Below are 21,325 nucleotides of genomic sequence, written 5' to 3'. Positions count from 1 at the left end.
GGACCTTAATCAATCAAAAGGATGAGAATCGCTCAGGTTCCCCCTTTGAAACGGAGCGAACAATGTCGGCCGGGCCGCGGCTCCGCTTCCCCTCCGCCGGCCGCGGGGCGCGGGTCGGGGCCGGGGGCGGGCGCCAGCGACCCCCCCCCGGAGGGGAGGGCGGCGGGGCGGGGGAAAACGGGGAGCTGCCGGCCGGCCCCGCACCGCCCCGCAGCGCCCCGCAGCGCCCCGCAGCCCCCCGGCCTTTCCAAGCGCTTTGGGATGCGGAGGAGCAGCCCCTCCGCAGCGCGCAGCCCGGCGGAGCTCGCAGGGGACAGGGCTCGGGGACAGGTTGGTGCAGGAGCTGCGGGGACAGGGAAGCTCGTGTGGGGTCGGCACGGCGTCGCCGGCACCGAAACGTGGCCAAGGGGCGGCTGCGAGGCCCCAGCCCCGGCCCCGGCCCCGGTCCCGGCCCGCAGCAGCTGCGCGGGTTTCCTGGGGGATCCGCTCCGCCGCCCTCTGTCCTGCGTGTTCTCGGCGGAGCAATATGGAAGAAGCAACTTAAATAAAAAAAATGAATAAATAAAAAAAATAAAAATAAAAAATAAAAAATAAATAAAAAATGAAAAGCGAAGAAGAAAGAAAAGGAAAAAGAAAAAGAAAAGAAAAGGAAAAAGAAAAATGAAAAGGAAAAGAAGAAGGAAAAGGAAAGGGAAATTAAAAAAGAAAAAGAAAAAGAAAAAGAAAAAGAAAAAGAAAAAGAAAAAGAAAAAGAAAAAGAAAAAGAAAAAGAAAAAGAAGAAAAAGAAAAAGAAAAAGAAAAAGAAAAAGAAAAAGAAAAAGAAAAAGAAAACTAAAGAGAAGAAAGAAAAAGAAAAAGAAAACTAAAGAGAAGAAAGAAGGAGGAAAAGAAAAGAAAAGAAAAGAAAAGAAAAGAAAAGAAAAGAAAAGAAAAGAAAAGAAAAGAAAAGAAAAGAAAAGAAAAGAAAAGAAAAGAAAAGAAAAGAAAAGAAAAGAAAAGAAAAGAAAAGAAAAGAAAAGAAAAGAAAAGAAAAAAGAGAAAAACTCTTCAAGACACTTGGTGCCCGAGAAGCGCAGGCAGCTGCGGGGAGCGCCGGGGCCCAGCAGCGTGGCACAGCCCGGCGGGGAGCACGGCCCGTGGCGATGCCCACCCGCGGGGAGCGGCCGCGAGTGGGGGCGGCTCGGAGCCCCCGCAGGACGAGGAGGAGGAGCGGGGTCCCTCAGCCCCGGGGCTGCGCTGTCGTTCGGAGCTGGGCGTGCTGGGGTGTGAGGGGTGTGTGTGTGTGTGTGTGTGTGTGTGTGTGTGTGCGTGGGGTTGTGTGCGTGGGGTGTGTGCGTGGGGGTCCCGGGCCTCGTCCTGCGCTGCCCCCCGACGGCTGCGCCTCCCGGGGCCGCCAGACCCAGGCGGGGGCCGCCGCGGGTACCGGGCGGAGCGGCCCCGTCCTCCCGCAGCGCCGGTGGCGGTGCCCCGGCCGCCAGGCCCCGCTCCTCCGCCCCTCCTCGCCCCCACCCCGCATTGCCGTCCTTTAGGCCAGCAGAGATGATTCACGCTTTGCCAGTGGAAATAGCTAAAAACGCTCCTGCTAATTAAAAGAGCCCTTCCAGGCCAGGTGCACTTTAATTGGATTAGTGAGCGCTCTATATTAAACCTGCCGCACATCAAATGGACAGCGGAAAATTAGAGCTATTAGGAACAGAGGCAATCATTCGGAACGATAACGTTGCTGTTTTCTCCTCTATTAGAAATAAAATCAATTACACTGTTTCCGGTTTGCGCGCATACATTAATTTCTCCTAAGGACTCCGGAGGGGATCGTCGCATAACTGTGTCGTGGGGGGGGGGCAGGGGAGAGGGCGTCGGGCTTCGGGGGTGGAAACGTTTGGGGGGAATGGAAAGGAAAAAGGAAAAAGGAAAAGGAAAAGGAAAAAGGAAAAAGAAAGAAGGAAAAAGAAAAAAAGAAAAAGAAAAAGAAAAAGAAGGAGGAGGGAGAAAGAGAAGAGAGAAGAGAAGAGGAAGAGAAGAGAAGAGAAAGAGAAGAGAAGAGAAGAGAAGAGAAGAGAAGAGAAGAGAAGAGAAGAAGAGAAGAGAAGAGAAGAGAAGAGAAGAGAAGAGAAGAGAAGAGAAGAGAAGAGAGAGAGAGAAGAGAAGAGAGAGAAGAGAAGAGAAGAGAAATTAATTAAAGAAAAATTAAAGAAAAATTAAAGAAAATTTAAAGAAAAATAAAGAAAAAATAAAGAAAAATAAAGAAGTTTAAGGAATTAAAGAAAGAGAGAGAAAGAAAAAGTTATTTTATTTTCAGGCTGTTTTCGAGCACACGAGCGTGTAGGACCGCCCGTTACTTCTGGTTCGTGCTCCCCGCCGCCCTCACAACAAGCGCCCCGCACCACAGCCGGCCGGGGGCTGCGGACCCCCCTCCGCTGTCCCGGGGGCCGTGTCCCTCCCCCTCGGCTGGTGTCCCCCTCTCTCTCCAGCACGGCCCCCCCTTCCCTCCTGCCAGCGGGGTGCCGCGGGGCCTCTGCGGGGTGCTGCGGGGCGGGGATGCTGCAGTTCAGCTCGGCTCGACCTCCCTCAGCAGAGGGACCTCCGCACGTTGGGAAACGCCACCAAAAAAAGGCACAAACCAACCAACAGCGACAACACCCAGGAACGTGACCGGGGAGCGGTCAGCAGCAGCGCCGTCCCCATTAATTGTTTTTTTTTTTTTTATCCTTTTTTTTTTTTTTTGGTGGCAGAAACATAATACTATTTGGTGAAAAAAAAAAAAAAAATTGCCAGCAAAGGGCCGGGGAGATTAACGTTTGAAACTTATGAAATGTAATCTGCATATCCAATTGATTCCCAGCATATCAGTTGAAAGGATAAAGATGCATATCTCCATGATGGATATTGCATTAATAGGCACATAAATAAAGGTGAAAAGTCATCACCGAAAGCTTTGAACCTTTTTCCTCCGCTTTTATGTCCCGTGCGCACGCCTCAGCACCGGCTGAGGTTTTTTTTTTTCCCCTTTCGAGTTCCGTTTTCATCAATTCACGGGTCCCAGAGCCGGGCAGCCCGAGAAGGGCTCGGCACCGGAGGATGCTCTGTGCAAGGATGGGGACGGGGCACAGGACCCCCCAAACACCCCGAGAAGCCCCGGGAACCACTGCGGAGCCCCAGGACAGGGCAGGGCGCCCTTCTCCACCTCCTCGCCCCCCTGGTCCCACCGGAACCGCCGGGACGCGATGCTGCGGGGATGAGGACAGGGACAACCCCGGGGCTCAGAGGGAGCAGCCCGGCGGGGCTCGGCCGTGCTGGGGGGGCACACGGGGCAGGGGGCACCCCCGGAGCCTCTCGGGGCTCCCCTGAGGCCGGGAGAGGCGGAGGGCAGGGGCTGGTGGCCTCCTGCGGGGGTGGGAGAAAGGGAGGGAGGGGAGGAAGGAGGGAAGGAGAGAGGGAAGGAGGAAGGAAAGGAGAGAAGGAGAGGAGACAGGGAGGGAGGGAAGGAGGTCTCTCTCTGCCCCCCGGTGCCGCAGCAGCCCCGCACCCCCGGGCCGAGCGGCGGGGGGCACCCCTCGGCCCGGCCTCCCCCTTCGCTCACAGCCGCGTTTCAAAACGAAGCGGCTAATCCTCGTTAATTACTTGTGAAAACACCAGCGATGATTAATTCCAGCGGCATCGCGGCGGATTTCCACGGGGAGCCGTCCTGCAGTCCGAGGCCCTTCGGGTTTCGCGCACCGAAGGCTCGGCCCGGCCGAATGGGCTCGCACCGGGAGCCGGGGGGGGGACGAGGAGCCCGGTGTGACCCACGGCAGAGGAGGGAGAGCCCGGGCCTGCCGGCAGGCAGCGGACACAGGCAAACATCCAGCCTTGTCCCCAGGGGACTCCGGGGTCGTCCCCAGCCTCCGCGCCCTGCACCCAGCGCCACGGGGCCAGGGACTGACGGCGCGGGGGAAAAGCAGCGCTCCGAGCTCGGACAGTCAGTTCGGTCATCGGTATCTCGGCCGCGGATAGAGGATTTCACCAGTTGTTCTTCTGGGGATGAACTGGATTGGGACCTGGAAAGAGAGAAAATGAAAGGGAGAGAGAGAACGGAAAAGAGGGAAAGAGTGAGAGAAAGAAGGAGAGGGGAACAGGGAGAGGAAAAGAAAAGAAAAGAAAAGAAAAGAAAAGAAAAGAAAAGAAAAGAAAAGAAAAGAAAAGAAAAGAAAAGAAAAGAAAAGAAAAGAAAAGAAAAGAAAAGAAAAGAAAAGAAAAGAAAAGAAAAGAAAAGAAAAGAAAAGAAAAGAAAAGAAAAGAAAAGAAAAGAAAAGAAAAGAAAAAAGAAAAGAAAGATGGAAGAGAAGAGGAGAGGATAGTGGAAACGAAAGAATAAAGGAAAGGAAAAGAAGGGAAAGAGAAAAGAAAGGAACGGGGAAGAGAACGAGAAAGGAAAGGAAAGAGAAGGAGACGAGCACGAAGCAAGCCCGGCAGGAGGCAAAGCAGACCCCGGCGGGAGGGAGCCCCCGTGGGGCCGCGGGGGGCCGGGCCGGGCAGCAACACCAGCAGCAGCATCACCACCACCAGCACCAGCACCAGCAACAGCAGGGCCGATCCCGGGGGTGTCGGCACGGCCCCGTCCCCCTCCCCGCAGGATTTCTGCCCCCGGGCAAGGACCCGAGGGCGCCGCAGCCCCTGCTCGCGGCCCCAGGTAGGGCAGCGGGACCGGGGGCTCGGGGCTCGCTGCTGCCCCCCGAGCCTCGCTGACGGTGCCCCGGGGGGGGGACAGAGCCTGCCCGGCCCCCGGGGCCGGCGGGGAGAAGCGGGGCCAGCCCCCAGCACACAGAAGGGGTCGGGGGGCGAGGCGACCTTCTGGTACCTGGCATAGGACCTCGGAGGGCCGAACCGGAGGCTCTTCCCCCCCCCCCCCCAGAAGGAAACTCACAATGTGGACAGCAAGTCACAAGTACTGCTCATCGCCGAGTTTTCTACGCCGTAAAAAGTTTCATTATTTCCACATTAAAGGAAAGCAAATTTTGATTTGTATCTCGAGCATGTTTCTCAGGTTTCAGTCGTTGAAAAAAAAAAAAAAAAAAAAAACAGAAAGAAAGAAGAAAAAAAAAAAAAAAAAAGAAATAATTTTCTTGCTATTACTATTAATCAAACGGTTATAAAATAACGACCCGAATGGATTTGTTAGGGTGGAAGGCTAAACAACATAGAGGGAGGGTGGGGAAACTGCTTAGATCTGGACCTGTAAGGAGCTGAAATCTAAGATTTAGATTCCCTGATAACGAACAGGTAGGTTGGGGCATAAATTCAAATAAAGATGTCAAAAACTTCTAAGCTATTCTTCCCAAATTCTGTATTCCAGTGGGACTGATCAACCTCGCAGTATTTCAGCTTACTGTAAAAATCCCCTTAAACCAGCCGAGGTGTTTCTTAACTGAAGTTATTTGAAGAGATTACAGCCACCTCGATCCAAAATGTCACCACCCGAATCCAAAGCTAAAAGTAAGCCTGAGCCCAACTCGGGATCAGGGCTGTGAGGCCGGTGTCAGAAGTGCTTTTTTGGGGGCAGAGGAGATGTGTCCAACCGGATCCCAGTACTGCTCCTTCCTCACAGCACGAGCAGAGGTGTTTTGTGCTGCAGCGGTCAGAGATCCGTGTAGCTAAACACATCAGGTACCCACAGAAGCATCCCCCCGGACAATACATGCGTTTTGTTAACGCAGCTGTGGCATTTCTTCCAAACACCTCAACCTCTACACGCACCCGGACCAAGGGAAAAAGCAGGGTAGGTCATGGGGCTGTCCAGCAGTACTACAAGCGAGCCACCAAATTTAAACACCCGTCAGAAACATTAGAAATCAGAGCCATGACAGACCTGTCACACAACCTGCTTCCTCGCCCTGTTTGTAACATAACGAGAAACCTGCAGTGTTTGCGTACAGATACTGCAGGAGCTGCCTCTCACGTGGTTTAAGTGGTCAGAGGTTAATACCAGCAAAGATGCAAGTTTTCTTTGGCAATATAATATGTTAACAAAATCACCAACTTCCAGTGAGATTAAACCTATTTTCTAGACCAGACAGGGACCTCGGAGCTGCAAAACATCCTTAGCACAGGGAAAAGGGGCGGTGAGTTCAGGAGGGTTTTTGCATACACCAAGAACTCCCACATTAGGCAAACAATTCTCCTGTTTTTATTTCCAGTATCAGGCACTCGATATCATGTCCATAAACATCTCTCAGGCTGTGTTAGTATCAAATGCACTGCTTATCCCTGAGTCTGCAAGCAGAGCTGATTAATACCCATTTATCTGAATGATGTACACATTCATATCTAACTATTGGTTTCTTCAGCAGTTGTTAAATTTTGCCTGATGTGCACAACGCACTGATATAGGAAGGAGACTGTGCCAGCCCCAGACACAAGCAAGGGAGCTGCAGCAGCAGCTTGGGTTGCCATTCACAATTGCTGTTCCCCCAAGTGACTGCTCTCAGCGCCAGGTCTCTGTATGGGACTGCACACCACTTTCCAGGGAAACTTGTAGCTCATGCACATCCAAAATTCCAGCTCTGCAGGATTTTTTTTTCTTTTTTTTTTTTTTCTTTTTTTTTTTTTTCTTTTTGTACACTCCCCAGTCTTGGCCAATTGAAAAGTGCACCCACTCCAGTGGCAGTGTTCACTGAAACAGGATTTCAGCTATTAATTAGTTAATCCACGTGAAGTCTGTAGCTATATCTGTACTCCTAAGTGTGCTAACTCAGTGTGAAAACAATTCACTCTTTCTTCATTTGCAAAAGGTATCTTACACAAAGCATAATGCACAGCAAGCTACTTTGGGACTTAAGCCTTGACAACAAAGCTGAATCCCTGTGAACGGTGATTTGAGCTACAAAAGAAGAGCACTAAGGTAAGAAGCAACAGTGTTTCCATATGCACCTGTAATTTGCCAAATTTTAATAATGTGTTTTGTAGTGCAAGAAAAAGTAATTTTGTTTTGTTTTGTTTCTGAATTATGAACCCAGACAGGAATTCACTTCTCAGAGTAAGATGCTCTTTTGGATTCTCAGCCCGCATTACTATTACACAGCCTGATTTGCAAAAGATATTTTTGGAAAAAATCAGACTCTGTTGCCTCAACGCAGGCAAAAATAGAACCCCAACCACCAGTCACTTTTGGAAATTCAGGTCATCGATCTAACTTCCAGTGATGCATGCTTCGGTACCCACTGCTGGTAGCTCCCTTTTTATTATTTGTCTTTGTGGTACATTTCTAGTGACGGTACAGGACAGTAACTGCATCCCTTTTTGCATGATAAAGGAACACAAAAGTGGCTCTGTATGCAGGCCTTTTGACCAATCCAACTAGATAATCAAGGTTTTTATTCCTTCCATGCATTTACAAAACGCTCAAGTGTTTTTCTGTCAAGCCTGACTCTCATGAGATGATATCTGCTGGTAGGTAAATTAACACTGTATGATCACTTGCTACCTGTGGGCTAGTGATGCTGAAAGGAATTTAATTTCTTCCCTGTGGTCACAGCATTTATCAGAGACACCTTAAAATGAGAGAGCAGAAATAAAAAGTCCTACGCTTTAGCACCGATGGTGCTCGGTGCGTGTTAAGAACATAATGGTGCTTTAAAAAATTGAATTGGAAATTGAAAGAAGTTGCAATGCGGTGGTGACCGTGCTAGGACATCCCCTTACATTTGAAGGGGCAGAAGCTCCACTCTGCCCCTGAGGCTGTGTCACGTCGAGCCTTATCCCCTGCAGTGAGCCTGTGAGCACTCCTCAGCTGAGAAATCCCAGGTACGACGGAGAGGAGCATTTCCCAGGACTGAACTGCTGAACACCGAGTGTCAGCCACCCAGGTGCAGTGTCGGTGAGCTGAACTCTGCCCTCGTACCCGCTCTGCTCTGCCCCCTTGGACTGGCACCACCGCTGCCCAGCAGCACACTGCAGATCACCATCAGCGTAGCATTTAATCTGACCTCCCAGTCTGGAGTCCCGCATGCTTCCCGTCCGGTGCAGGAACAGAGGGCTACCACGAGACAAAATTTCAGATCTATTGGCACGACTGGAAACTACAGCAATCTCTCAGAATTCGTGCAGCCCGTGCACTCGCAGAGGTCAAACAATTCCTGGGAAAGCTTCAGGTCTTCATTTACTTTCCTGGTGCTCCCATGTACTGGCTGCAGCAGCTCCTGCCACAGGCCGTGCAACTCAGTTACATAGCAAAAAAAAAAAAAAAAAAAAAAAAAAGAGTACAAGAAAAAACAAAACAAACCAGCTTGTATTTCCCATGGCTTTCCCCCATGGTGCTGTGGCATACCCTGCTTTCCCCCCGTGTGCCCCAGAGCACTGTTTTTCTGCTAGATGTGTGGATGGCGTAACTGATGCATACCCCTCCAGCTGCGTATCTCCACGTACTTCTTGAACGACCAGAAAAGCGTTCTGCCTAAAATAATTACAACAACAAAACACCACCAGTGACACAGTTTTTCTCTTTTCTGTATTTTACTTTTTTTTTTGGTTTTCAAACTGAAACTTGAGCAAAGTTTGGCTTTGGACAAGCGATCTGTACACTCAGAGGAACCCAAAATACAAACATAATACTGGGATTCGAGAGATGTACACAATGCATGATTTTTTTTCTGACTGGTACTGTGATGTGGATCCAGACAAACGCTCCTGAAACCAGTGGAGTTTCCCAAAATTTGCATAAGTACAGAGAAGGATTTGGCATGTGGTCAGACTGTCCATTTTAATTTGGCTCTGAAATATTTTGAAATGTATGGGTAGGAACCTGATACGTAATATGACTGTTCAATTGTAAATAAGCCTGAAAATCCTGTTTAGGCCTGTGATCTTCAACTTTTTGTAATGTGCAAACCTCTAAACAATGTAAAGTTGACCCTCGCATAAAAAATTTAAGGTTCTGGTGATTGATTTGCTTTTCTTACTTACCTTTTGCAGATCTTTTAGAAGTAGTCCACGGATCCCAGCTGAAACCATTGGTTTAGACAAAATGGCAAATACTGTTTACAGAGAAAAAAGGCAAAAATGGAGCTATGATATGGAAAGAAAAGAGAAAGATGGAGTATCGATTTCTTACTGTAATCAGTATTTAAGGGCCCAGCTACGTAACAGCTCCTGTTGTGACTGCAGCTCCTGTAAACACGGCCGGGTCGGCGTGAGCCCGCTCAGACACCTCTGGCAGCACGTCCATCGCACCCGGAGGGCCCCCAGGAGTCAGGCAGAGCAGGAACGAGCTCCAGCTGAGCTCCCCGAGCCCTGCCAGGCAGCTGCAGCATGTTTACAGGAGATGGAGTTAGAGCAGGCCAGCCTGAGCTGCTGGACGTGGGGCTCACCTGACTGCGCACAGAGGCCGGCACACACGCTGCGTTTGCAGTAGAAGCACAAGCAGGTAAATCGTAGCTTGGTGCATATGATGTACACACGTACATATTCGAGATATTTATTTTTCTTAGAAAACATTGCCGCTGTTTATGTCCATTGATTTACATATATTTATTCTTACTACAGTATCATTTATAATAATACTTTCACTTCTATAGCACCTCCTCTTCAAGGTTTTCCAATTGCGTAAAAACTTTAATAAATAAAGCCTCACATCTTGCCTGTGAGGTAGGTCAACGCTATTATCAAACTTTACAGATGCATTAACTGAAAACAGAGAGGTTAAGGCCAAAATTTTCAAATGCTTGTACCTGAAGTCAACCATCTAAATTCTCATTTAGATGCTTAAATAAAAGTCTCATGGTTTTCTTTGGTGCAGAACATCCACAACTACTGCTGAAGTCAACAGGGGCTAATAGTCAGGCCTGATTTTAGGAGGCGTACCTTTTACACAGCCACCAGACACCTCCAAGTCTGAAAACACCGGTCTAAATACACAACCCACGGTCAGAGCCAGAATTGATCCCAGTGATTTATCTCCTCAGGGCCTTTTTATTATTAAATATAACTTTAAAAGGCTGGTGTGGATCTGGTAAATAAACGTGACACAAAAATCATATACTATTTCCACAAACTATGTCCATCATAGCAAAGGCTGTATAAATACCACTTTTTCTTTTTCTTTTTTTTTTTTTTTGAGGGGGAGAGGGGTCCACAGATTTGTGATAAGTAAGACTATGCACAGTACACATCACTTGTGCAGTCATAAAACACATCACACATCTTCACTTGCTGTCTTTACATGTCTACAGAGTAAATTCCTTTGCACTTGTGATAAATAGAAGTGGTCAAGTAAAGGTCTATTGAGAGGATACTTGTCAGAATTCATGCAGACAGCTTGCAAAATACACATACTAAAAGATCACTTTTGAAATTCTTGAATTGTTAAGCACGAAAATAATTACCTCATTCCAATACAGTACTGTGTAGAAACGTGGAATAAGCAGCAGCATCTTACTCCCCATGTAATAGATTATAACAACTAATTAAGTTAAAAAAATTCAGGCACCAAATGAATTATCCTGCAACACAGAATAGTACCTATATAGAGTGCTCTCCTTAATATACTACAAAATCAGTTGTATGGCAATATTTTTCATTTCATAGTGCGAGCGTCTCCCCGCGCTTCCCATACATCTCTGGCGTGCCAACCGCACAAAGCAAGAGCATTTTCTACTGGCCTTCACAGAAACTCGTACTACAGAAGAGAAACTTTCCACGAGGGGAAAAACACGGCCCCGTGACAGCCGCCTTGGCGGAAGGTAAGGGCTGGAGACGCGCCTTACGCTGCTGCATCCCACCTTTACAGCCACGCCGAACGTCCGTGTTTTAATGTGGGTTTCTCTCGCTGTATCAAACCGAAATCAAGGGGCCAGTGGAATAAGGGAAACATGGTTCTCTGCCACAGGAGCCTCCCAGCTCCGCGTTAGAGCTCCCTTACTTAAATCGTCTGCCGTAAACCGTTTCAAAGTGTGCAACGCAGCGCTTCAGCCTCCCACATGAAATGAGGACTTCAAGGAATTAAATAATAAAGCTTATTTTAAGCAACCAACAGAGGGCCCGGCGGCCTTCCAGTAAAATCCGAACACAACCGTGCGCGGGGCGCCCGGGCTCAGCCTGGCCGAGCCCAAGCGCCCCTGGCACGGCTTCCCCGGGCGCTTCGCAGCCCGGTGCAGGGACAAGCAGCAGCAGCAGCATCCCTGCTGCCAGCGGCGGCGAAGCATCCGAGCATCTTCCAGCTGGGGGCAACAGCAAGCCGGCGGCGCTCCGGCCTGCGGGAGCCGGGCGGCTACGAGTCGGTCCTGCGGGCCGCCCCCCTGCCCCGCGGGGCGCCGTCGGACGCGGCCCCGGCGGCGTTGGCGGCCGCCGCCTCGGGCCGGTACTTGAGCCAGCAGATGAGCCAGGTGACGACGACGGAGAAGAGGGCCAGGATGCTGGCGACCGACAGGCAGATGGGCCCCACGGGCGACGGCGAGGCCGAGGCGGCGGCGGGCTCGGCGCCGTACTGGTTGACGAAGATGAGGCCGGTGAAGAGCAGCACCACCATGGCGAGGAAGGAGACGACGACGCACACGCAGCCGGCGCTCAGCGCCGCCCGCTTGCAGCTCTGGCAGCTCTCGCAGCCGCCAACGCCGCCCGAGGAGCGCGGCCCGGCCCGGCTGGGGGCGGCGGGCGGCGGGGCCGGGGTCGGGGCCGGGGCGGCCGCCGGCTCCCGGGCGCGGTGCGGGCGGCGGGGCGGCAGCGGGGGCAGGCGGTCCTGGGGCAGCGGGTCGCGGGCCCGCAGCTGCGGCGGGCAGGCGGCGGCCAGCTTGGTGTTGACGGGCAGGCCGTGGACGCGGTGCTCGGGCAGCGCCGTGCGGTGGCGGCACAGCGGGCAGGCGAGGGAGCCACCGGCACCGCCACCGCCACCGGCACCGGCACCGGCACCCGCCCGCCCCGCCGGTCCCTGCTCGGCGGCGGCCGGGGGCTGCTGGGCGGCCCGCAGGTGCAGCTGGCTCAGGCACTCCTGGCAGAAGGTGTGCAGGCACTCCAGCAGCTTGGGCGCCCGCCGCTCCAGGTCGAAGTAGTTGTAGCAGATCTTGCACTCGTAGTCCTCGTAGCTGGGGGGGGCGGCCGCCGCCGCCGCCGCCGCTTCATCCTCCTGCCGCCCGCCGCGCCCGCCGCCGCCCTTCTTCTGCGCCGGCTCGGCCATAACATGTCGCCGGGGGGGCCCGGAGCGCCGCGGAATAGCGGGGGAGCCCCCGGCGGGCGGGCGGCAGCCGCCGCCTCCTGGCCGCGCCCGCGGGCTGCGGAGAGCCCGGTGCGGGTGGGCGAGGGGCGGGGAGGGGCGGGCGGGGCCGCGCCGGGGCCGCGCTGCCGCCGGGGGCCGCGGGGGGGCGGCCGGAGCGCGCTGCCCGCCCCCGGGGCCGCCCCCGGCTGCACCCTGCAGCAAAGGGTTTAATGAGGTCCAGGTATGCCGGCGGTGGGGCTGCTCCAGCCTTTGGTGTTCCGAGGTTTGTTATCGGAGCTGTATCTGCCTCCAGGTCAGCCGAAACCCCGCCTAATGAGGGTAGGAAAGTCAGCGCTGGGAAAGCTTCCTGTAACTCAGGCATGGAAAACACACAGGAGAAATGGCAAAGCTGAGCGTAACTGAAAAATAAAAATGCTAGGGGTGAAATTAGGATGAGCTTTACTTTTTTTTTTTTTTTTTTGATAAAACTTAAGAATGAGAAAAACTTGTATTTTTTTTGTCGTGGGAACTAACTCCATCACACCCAAGCAAGGTTATCATGTGGCACGAGGTCCTAGAGAAGACTTAATGGAAGGTGGAAGCAGGATGGAGAATTGTGACAGAATTGTCCCCGTCCCAGTGAGTGGTGAGCTACCGCTGTTGTCTGCAGAAGGATGCAGCTCACATTTACCCGCTTGGATGGCCAGTGGTTCCTGTGCTGCCTGTCCTGACCCTTTGGCACAACCAAACGCCGTCCCGTTTTCTGTTATTTTTTCTGCTGGATCAGCTCCGCAGAGCGGGTTGCTGCTGCCTGGTTGCGCAAGGTCTGCAGCCAGCGCAAGGAGAAACCCTGGTGGCTGTGGTCAGGAGAGGAAACAAGGCTGGGACCACAGCAGCTGTGATTTACGTACCCTTACCTTGCTGTGGAACAAAACCACTAATGATTTCAGCCCTCCCATCAGCCCAGCGCTGTGCCACCTGCGTATCGGGACAGCACGGTCCGGAGCAAGACTTGTGTGCGAGCTGCCTGCCCACATCTGCTGGCAGCCTTCCCGGTGAGGGCACGCAGCTTTGGTGGGCAGGCTGCTGATCCCACAGACGTGGGCTCCATCACCCGTGTCCCCAGGGTGCCTGGCCTCCATCCCGGCTGGATTCTTCCCTTGTCCAGGCCCGTTGTTCTCTCCAGGTGGAGGAACTGGCCAACGAGTACGGGTAAACATTTCCATAGGCCTTTCATTAAAGGTCTTGTGGGCCGGAATCAAAGAGAGCAGAAATGTCTCCAGATTTTGGAAGAGTTACTGCAGTTCTCAAGGTCCAGATGTACTCTCTCCTTTAGTTGCTTAAATTGCAATTAGCATGTGTCTTCTGGACTGTCAGCTTGGAGGGCCTGTTCTTTAATGGAAAAGTTGTATTGGTTATTGTAAAAAAAAAAACTGAACTGCAGCTGAGCTGAATCTGAGGGCTGACTTTTGGCTGAACCAGTTTCTGCGCCTTTGGATGTTATTCAGCAGAGGTTGTGTTATGAGTTCTGAGCAAAAGTGGCAAACAAGCCTTATGAAATACACATTTTTCCACTTAAAATAATCATCCCGCAGCTGGTAAGAATTGATTTTTTAGCATTTTAAATATTGTGCCTGATTTACCCAGTTCAGCATGCCAGTTCTGCGCCGGTGTAAACCTTGATCCCAGAGGAGTTGTAGCAATGAGAAGTGAACTCACTGATGAGCCAAGCCCCAGATGTCGCAGAAGAATCCTCACGTTGGTCACAAGGAGCGTACTGGCATGCATCTCTCGCTTAGCAATAGAGCTTTGTTTAGCTGATTTAATTATCCAGAATTTCTGTGTTACTGTACAACAAGTATGTTTAATGAAACTAGACATCTTGCTTTTTATTTGTAGGTAGGAAGGATGTTACCTCTGATGCATTCATAAGACAGGAGTGGATCGGATCGCAGCCCATTCAAGGTAAAAATGCTGCAAATCCCTTTTTGATGCCCATGTTTTCCATACATTTCAACAATGAAGTGGCTTGTATAGGACTGATGCAAAGATCACTGAAGTCACACAGCTCTTTGTTCAGTCCTTGTGGTTTAATTTGGCATCATGGTTGACAACAGAAGCTTTTTGCCAATATTTTAAGATCAAGAGTGTTTTACTTTATAAAAGTCTGCTTATTGTATGAGTTTCTAGAGTGCATTATGTAACTAAGGCTAGAGCACATTTGGTAAATATTTAGAAGAGAACTGTCTTGCTTTTCATCCTTGTACTCAAATTCATTTACCCGGGTTTCCTCCTCCAGCCCCATTTCCACTCACCTCTCAGGGGCAGCAAAAGCTGCACATTACATTTATGCCCTCAAATTGGATTGTGGGATGCTGCAACATCATCTTCTGATTTCTTCACGTTAACATTTTATTTCATATAATGTATTTCTGAATAATTTATAATTAAAGTGCTTTTTTTTTACCTTTTCTGTCCTGGAACTACTTGAGCAGCTATTGCACGCGTGGTTTATTGCATTCAGTACAGAAGGGAATGTTAATTTCCAATAGTATTTGTGTGCCATTTTGGGGAGCTGAGAAAGGAAAGAGAAAGGATTATGGTTATGAGCAATGCCACATCAGAGCAATGTGTGTTGTTCTCTTAATGCATATGGTATGAATGATACAGAGGTAAATGGATGCACAGGTACCATATTTGACACCCCTCTTCTCTCCAAAACCCTCTTTGTTGTGTTGTAGTTGCTAAATAGGGTCCTGTGTTGGTTGCCTCAAGCAACGAGGAACGTGTGAAAGATCCCAGATTTTCTGAAAGTGAAGCTGCCTCTTCCTGCAAAGTGAGAAAGGCCAGGAGCTGACATTGTGTCTCCTTTGCGAGCCCTGACAAAACTCTGGCACGTTTGCAATAAAAGGGTGAGGGATGTGGGCTTTCAGCTGGGAACGAACACATCAGACACCATTTCTGATTCTTCGCACCCCTATGTTTTCCACATCCCTGTGTTTTCTGCATGTCACAAACAGGCCGCCGCATGGTGAGGCTTGATTAAGACAAGATGAAGAAGCATTTAAAACTAGGGGGGGTATGTCCATTAGTGCAATATCCTTCTCAAGTAGCCCGGGTTGAATGGCAGCAAGGATCATCACTAAACTGGGAGACTAGAGGAGACGGGGCATTTGGGGATGAGGCACATCATGCCTCACCTAGCACCTTGGGGCTTGTGTTAGCTACAGCTTAGGGCTCTCCTGGCCACGTTAAAGCACCCACATTTGAAAATACTGCTAAAACGAATAATTACCACTAATGGTGGGTAGTGTGAATAGCAGCATGGCTACTTGCTGTTGGGCAGTGACTTCCTGCTACCCAAATTGTCCTTGCGTTCTACTGAGACAGAAAAGCTATTTCTGTGCGGAACCACTTAAAAAGATTATGTAGTGCTTTGGGAACTTTATTTGCAATACACAATACCGATTTCAGATACAGCACATCATTGGCATTGAGTTGAAGTAAGGATGGTTATCTTCAAAATAAAGTCCCCATCCAGTCAAGTTGGTAAGCATTTTCTCATCAGCTTCAAAGGGGACAAATTTTTATCCTTAGTAATGACAGGGACACATTTTTTTTTAACACAGCTTTTTAAAACTGCTATTGCCCAGACCACAATATTATGTATATGTGCTTAAATCAATTTTATTCAGAATGAGAAACAGATGAAGGATTTGGAGATTTTTGCATTCATACTATTGCATCAGTTCAGATAATAAAATTGTGTATTCTTTTTTGTTTTGAGTTGAAGCGAGCACATAGGAGTTTCTTATTTTTTTTTTAGACAAACTTTAACATCTCACAGGAAATACCAGATTTAAAATTCACATGATGTGAACCTAAAACTGGATCTATTGCTAGCTGGAACCTAAGGGGCCATTTCTATCAATTTCTCTGGGCTTGAGGTTCGTTTCAGTTTTCCATTGTAGATATATCCCAGGTTTATGCTCGAGAAGCTCCTTTGTTGGCAGGGGAGAAGACACTTCATAGGTTCACCCAAGCTTCCTCTAAGGTAGCTTGTGAGAGGTAGCTTGCAGAGCAGCAGGAGCTCTGAGTTCCAAGTGTTAGGGATACATTAGGAACAGCCACAGACCACAACACAAAGCCTAATTTTTCTCCTGTGTACATCAGCAGCATGTTCACTGTGTGTGCTTCTGGTGCTCTTTCTCTAGGAAGGCATCTAGGGCAGCAAATGTTCAGGAAGAGCAGGGAAGAGGAGGGACTGGGAAGAGCTTCCAGGGGAAGGGGAGCAAGTGGTCTGAGACCCCACGGCCTGAGGAAGAGGCAGCTCAGAGGGATGCAATAGCGGTCTGGTTGTCTCTGCTCGACCAGCCAAGCAGCTCAGACACAGCGAATGAATCTCCAGCATTAAAAGGGCTGCAGACTGCCAAAAGGGCTGCTGCCAACTTTTAAACCGGCACCGCCAAGGGTGCCTGTAACTCTAGAGGGAAGGGGATATCTGATTTGTTCCTTGGCATACTTTTGCTGTATATTCTGTTATGCTGGCCCACTCATTTTCATAATATTGGAAAGGAAGATGAGAAGCTAGCTTCTAATGGGTTGATTAGATATTAAATATTTTGGAACAAAAAAGGCCAGCAACTGGGATGTCTTTCTGATGGGGGTGAGAACTCAGGATGTTCGATCTGGAGAGAAAGCCCTCCAATTAGCTGAAAATGCAGTTCTAGCTGAGTCAAGAAAGAGATTCCTTTATCCCAATTTGAAATCTAAATTACTTTAATTGAGGAGTATATGGTTCCTGAGTTTTATGAGTAGGAATAATTGCAAATGAATTCAATTGCAATTTTTTTTTTTTTGGTACACAATTGTTTTTCCCACAAAAATGTGGACTAAATTTGTACTCCCACTAGTGAGTGCCAATTTGGAAAAATTCCACTGAGTTCATTGCAGCTACCCTACTTGCACCTTCCTTTGTGAGTACAGAATCAGGCTCTGCGTGCATAATTTTTCCACTTTTAGACCTGAGGGAATATAATCGGGAGCCAGGCTGAGGTCCTATTCCAGATTGAGTCTTTCATATGCAGATTATAAAATCACTGAAAAACAAGCTTGGTTTGGCAGTTACTTTAAAAGAGACCTTGGGTGATTTTATCAACAGCAGAAGACGCAATTCATTCTTCATGCTAGGAATCACTGTATATCTCATTCTGGGAGATGGGATCTGTACTGACTTTTTCACGGTGAGGGAAAAATACCGTATTTGGGAGATTTCTTGGGGCCACTTCAGGTCTCTGGAAGTTCTTCCGCCCTCAGAAACCTCGTCCCATAATCTCAGAGACATGTTTTTGCACAATTTATTTAGATCAATATTTTTGTTTTATTTATTTCGATAGTCTTGTCTCATGTCTCTGGCTGTCTGAAGCTTCAAATGAGATTTCAGAAGCTCATCCAAAGTTTCTATATTAGTTCTATTAGAAGCACGGACTTTGAGTTAGCAGTGTGGGTCAGGTTTGTAGATGCCAAGGCAGGAAAGCACACAAGGATTGCATCTTTGCTCGGCTCTTGCACTGCTAGAGACCTCGTAACCATGAAGGAGGGGAGTTAAAACACGATTTTCTCTTCAGCCAGTGCCAGGAAAGCTGCTGACCAGATGGATGATCCATGAGGGATGTGAACAATGGTAGTTAAATGCTCAGGAGTTGCTACCATTGTCTTTCAAAAGAATGTGTATTCCCCAAATGAGAACAAGTAAATAGAGATAACTATTTATTGGGCACGCATGAAAGACAATGAGGGAATGGCTGAAGTCTTGTTCTCAGATTATTTTGTGGGTCAGGAACGTAAAGCAGCGCCTTACGAGTAGTAAGGTCCAGCGTGCCAGATACAGCTCTGGGTATTCAGGAACACTAAAGGCTTAGCCCAGCTACACCACAACTCTCCCCTGCAAAAATATACTGACAGTACCTGCCATTTGGTGGTATTTTGATGCATCTCAACAGCAAAGCATCTGCACTAAGAGTGAGGCACGGGAGAAAATCATTTCTGTGGTGAGTTATGTGGGGTGATGGAGCTGCCCAGGCCAGCTGCCTCCTCAGTGCTGTCCCCACAGAGAGGCCAGTGTGGGCATGAGAGCCCCATATTTCTGTCTCTCCTTTGGGACCCTTTTCCTTCCTCCCTTCTCCAGTCTGAGGACGTTGCACCCTGCTTCAGAAGGTGCCTGATGCTCAGGAAACACAGGTTTGTGCCATGGTTAACGCTTCTTGCAGTGTTTGGGCCAGGCCTGCCTGACACAGGCAGTAAAAGTCCTGCTCTGGGATGGTGCAGATCGCCTTAACGTCACCCGAGACAAAGGCAAACGCTGTCAGACTGCCTAATGGCTGTTTCTATCCACTATCCCATAAGAGATGTACATATATATCCCTCTTGGTGTACTGCCAGTCAATCAGCATTAAAAAGTTGACATATGGGTGTGGGATTTTTTGCTGTCTTTAAAATAGGAGCAATGACATTAAGGTTTGTCATGTAAATAGTAGAAATAAAGCAAAAAACCCAAGAGCTATTTATGGTTTTAGGATGGCATCTGCAGGGTGGGTGGCAGTAGAATGAAAAGCAGAGAATCTCAAGGCTCTCTGTAGCTGAATGAAAAGACTGAACATACATTTTTGGTGGTTTAAGAAGCGGTGGTTACCCTAGGTTCATGCATACAAGCAAAATAAACCCTATGAACTAACGTGCTGTCAGTAGAAGATTTTCAGAAGGGATTAGTGTTAGGCACTGCACATTTATAAAGCTCTAACTAAAATATGAAGATATACTTAGTTTACAACTGACTGCAAAAAATCAGGGAAGAAAATTGAGCAGAGGGAGAAAAATGAGCCAAAGTAAAAGAAATCAGTAGCCCAGACAGTCTGCAGGTTCCCTCCTTCTTATAGGGTAGAAAAACGGACCAAAACATTTGCCAAAAACAGAGGTTTTGTACCACAGCAGAATGGATTCAGTTCTGATGTCCAGGTTATCGTGCAGTGGCAATGCCCAGCTCCGTGCTGCATACACAGAGCTTAGGGGAAAGAGAACAGCTCCCAGCCTGTTGCATTCCTAACAAATGCTTGGTAGCAGTGACTCATGCCACTGATAAACGCTTAGAAAACATCATGCTGCAGCTTCAGGAATGGTGGCTGAGGTTTCCTACATGTAAGGGGCCACTGAAGAGAGACTATGAAGCTGCCTGGGGGAATGGGACCTGGCTTTTAAATCCTCGGCTCTGAACAGGACAGAGAACCACGGAGCAATGTGCAGCGCACAGAGGGCTCTGGCAGTGGTCTCTGCCGGGGCAGGATAAACCAGTGCTGCCCAGCACCAGTGGGTATCAATTTCTTCTCCTCTGGGAAGATGATGTGATTAACACCAACCTTTCCTTCAGTTTTCGCTCAGTTTTGTATGTGCTGGCTGTGAGGGCATCCATCAGCAGCCAGCAGTTTAGAGAAAACATGCTCTGTTTGTGCACAGGGGCGTCAAGCAAAGCCGACCTTTTCAAGAATAATGGCTTGCTTGAAAGACAGGGAAGTTGTAAAAAGAAGGGCGTTACACCACATTCGGTAATAATCACTCAAGAACTGTCATGTTGTCACCATTTCTTCATCTGCTGAGCGAGAGTTTGTTCAAGATAGCGTGCTAAGAGATTTCGGGGAGCAAAACAAGCAAACAGAAAGCCTGTTTGTTCAGCTGACCTCTTTCAGCAGAGACCGCCTCTCTGCAGGGCAGCTGCCCCACGAGACTGGCTGTTTTGGGGAATCCATTTGTCGTGATCTAGGAGCCCCTCCGTGCTCCAGGCCTCGGTGAGAGCTGCCAGGAACTCTTCCCCTGGTTTCACGTACATCGAGGCAAAACTCAGCCCAGAGAGAGAGGAGTTTTCACCAGTTTAGGCCTGGGCTCTTGTTGAGACAATTTCTCCAGAGGGCTGAGATGGAATTGTGAATGAAACCAATGCAACTCTATTGATAGTCAAGGTTTTAAAGATTCTTAGGGGTTAAGTTAATTATGTAAACACAACGTTATTAAATTCCATTTTGTCATCATTTTCCCCAAACACTGAAACAGCCAAGGTGTGGGATAAGCCTACAAATAACTAGAAATGTTGAGAACACCTCCAGGAATTTCACAGTAGAGATGCATGCAATTGAAGTGTCCAAATGATATGGTGCAGAATAATTATTTAAATGACATGCTAATCATTGCTGGAAATTAGCAATACCATTTCAAGCAATGCAAATCATACGCAATTACATAGCATTATCTGGTTACTTACACTGCAAACAGAAAAGTTAATTATTCTTACCCAAAACAGCAGCAGAAGCTTCAGCACATTCTCCTTCGTGCAGCTTTTGGAGATGCTTTCATCTTTCCAAGTTCTGAAATTCACTTTTCTTTTTGAAGAAAAGAAAATTCTCTAAAACTCTGCATTCTCTAAAACTGGAAAGATGACCATAAGGATTTAATAAGAAAATATTATGAACGTTATAAAAACAAGGGTCGGCAATTCCATTTTTTTCTGTGCCTAAACTTCCAGGAGCTGATGAGCAGTTTGGACCTTACAGGAGCGATATATTTAGCACACACAACACCGTGTGCTGCTGGAGCTTCACATTTTTGAGACCATCTGTGCAAAGACAATTGGCTGCATGTTGAGGGCACTGAAGGCTGCTGATGTATCAGAAACATGTTCCGATCTCGCCGTGCTGCTCAGCTAAGCTAACGAAGAAGGTGCTTGTGTAGAAAACGCTTTTTCAAAGCCAGAAAAGCCATGCAAAACAGGCAGGCTTGAAACCCATTACATGTGTGTGGACTTCTGTTGTGCTTAATCGAGCTGGTTTTGTGTTATCACCTCTCAAATGGAGATCAAAGCTGGGAGAGATCCAGTGGGAACAGTGCCTGTCCTGGGCTTCACATGGCAGACACATAGCCGCTCCTGCTGCTGCAGAGCAAAGCCTGCTGAAGCTTCGTGTTTCATGTTTTTTATTGACCTATGTTGCAAAAGGTTTTTTTTGTTTGCTTTGTTTTGTTTTTTCTTTTTTCCCTCAGAAACCTTCTTTAAATCGATTTTTATTTGAACTTTGATATGCATTAAATCAAAAGTGAAGGATTGAAGTGCTGTGAAAACCACA

At 48.8% G+C, this 21,325-nt stretch overlaps 1 protein-coding gene across 1 annotated transcript; it reads right to left on the bottom strand.

Annotated features, from left to right (window-relative positions):
• Positions 1-11,240: 11,240 nt before the first annotated feature.
• On the bottom strand, positions 11,241-12,143 carry RNF228 (ring finger protein 228; the record flags this gene model as incomplete). The annotated part of the gene is made up of 1 exon (XM_084292106.1): positions 11,241-12,143. The coding sequence occupies one exon, from the start codon at positions 12,141-12,143 to the stop codon at positions 11,241-11,243; it is 903 nt and encodes a 300-aa protein (XP_084148232.1).
• Between the last annotated feature and the right edge of the window lie 9,182 nt (positions 12,144-21,325).

Source organism: Netta rufina, assembly GCF_964035555.1.
Source record: "Netta rufina genome assembly, chromosome: 9".
Classification (NCBI taxonomy): Eukaryota; Metazoa; Chordata; class Aves; order Anseriformes; family Anatidae; genus Netta; species Netta rufina.
Note: the sequence above shows the minus strand (reverse complement) of the source record. Positions and strands in the feature narration are given on the sequence as shown.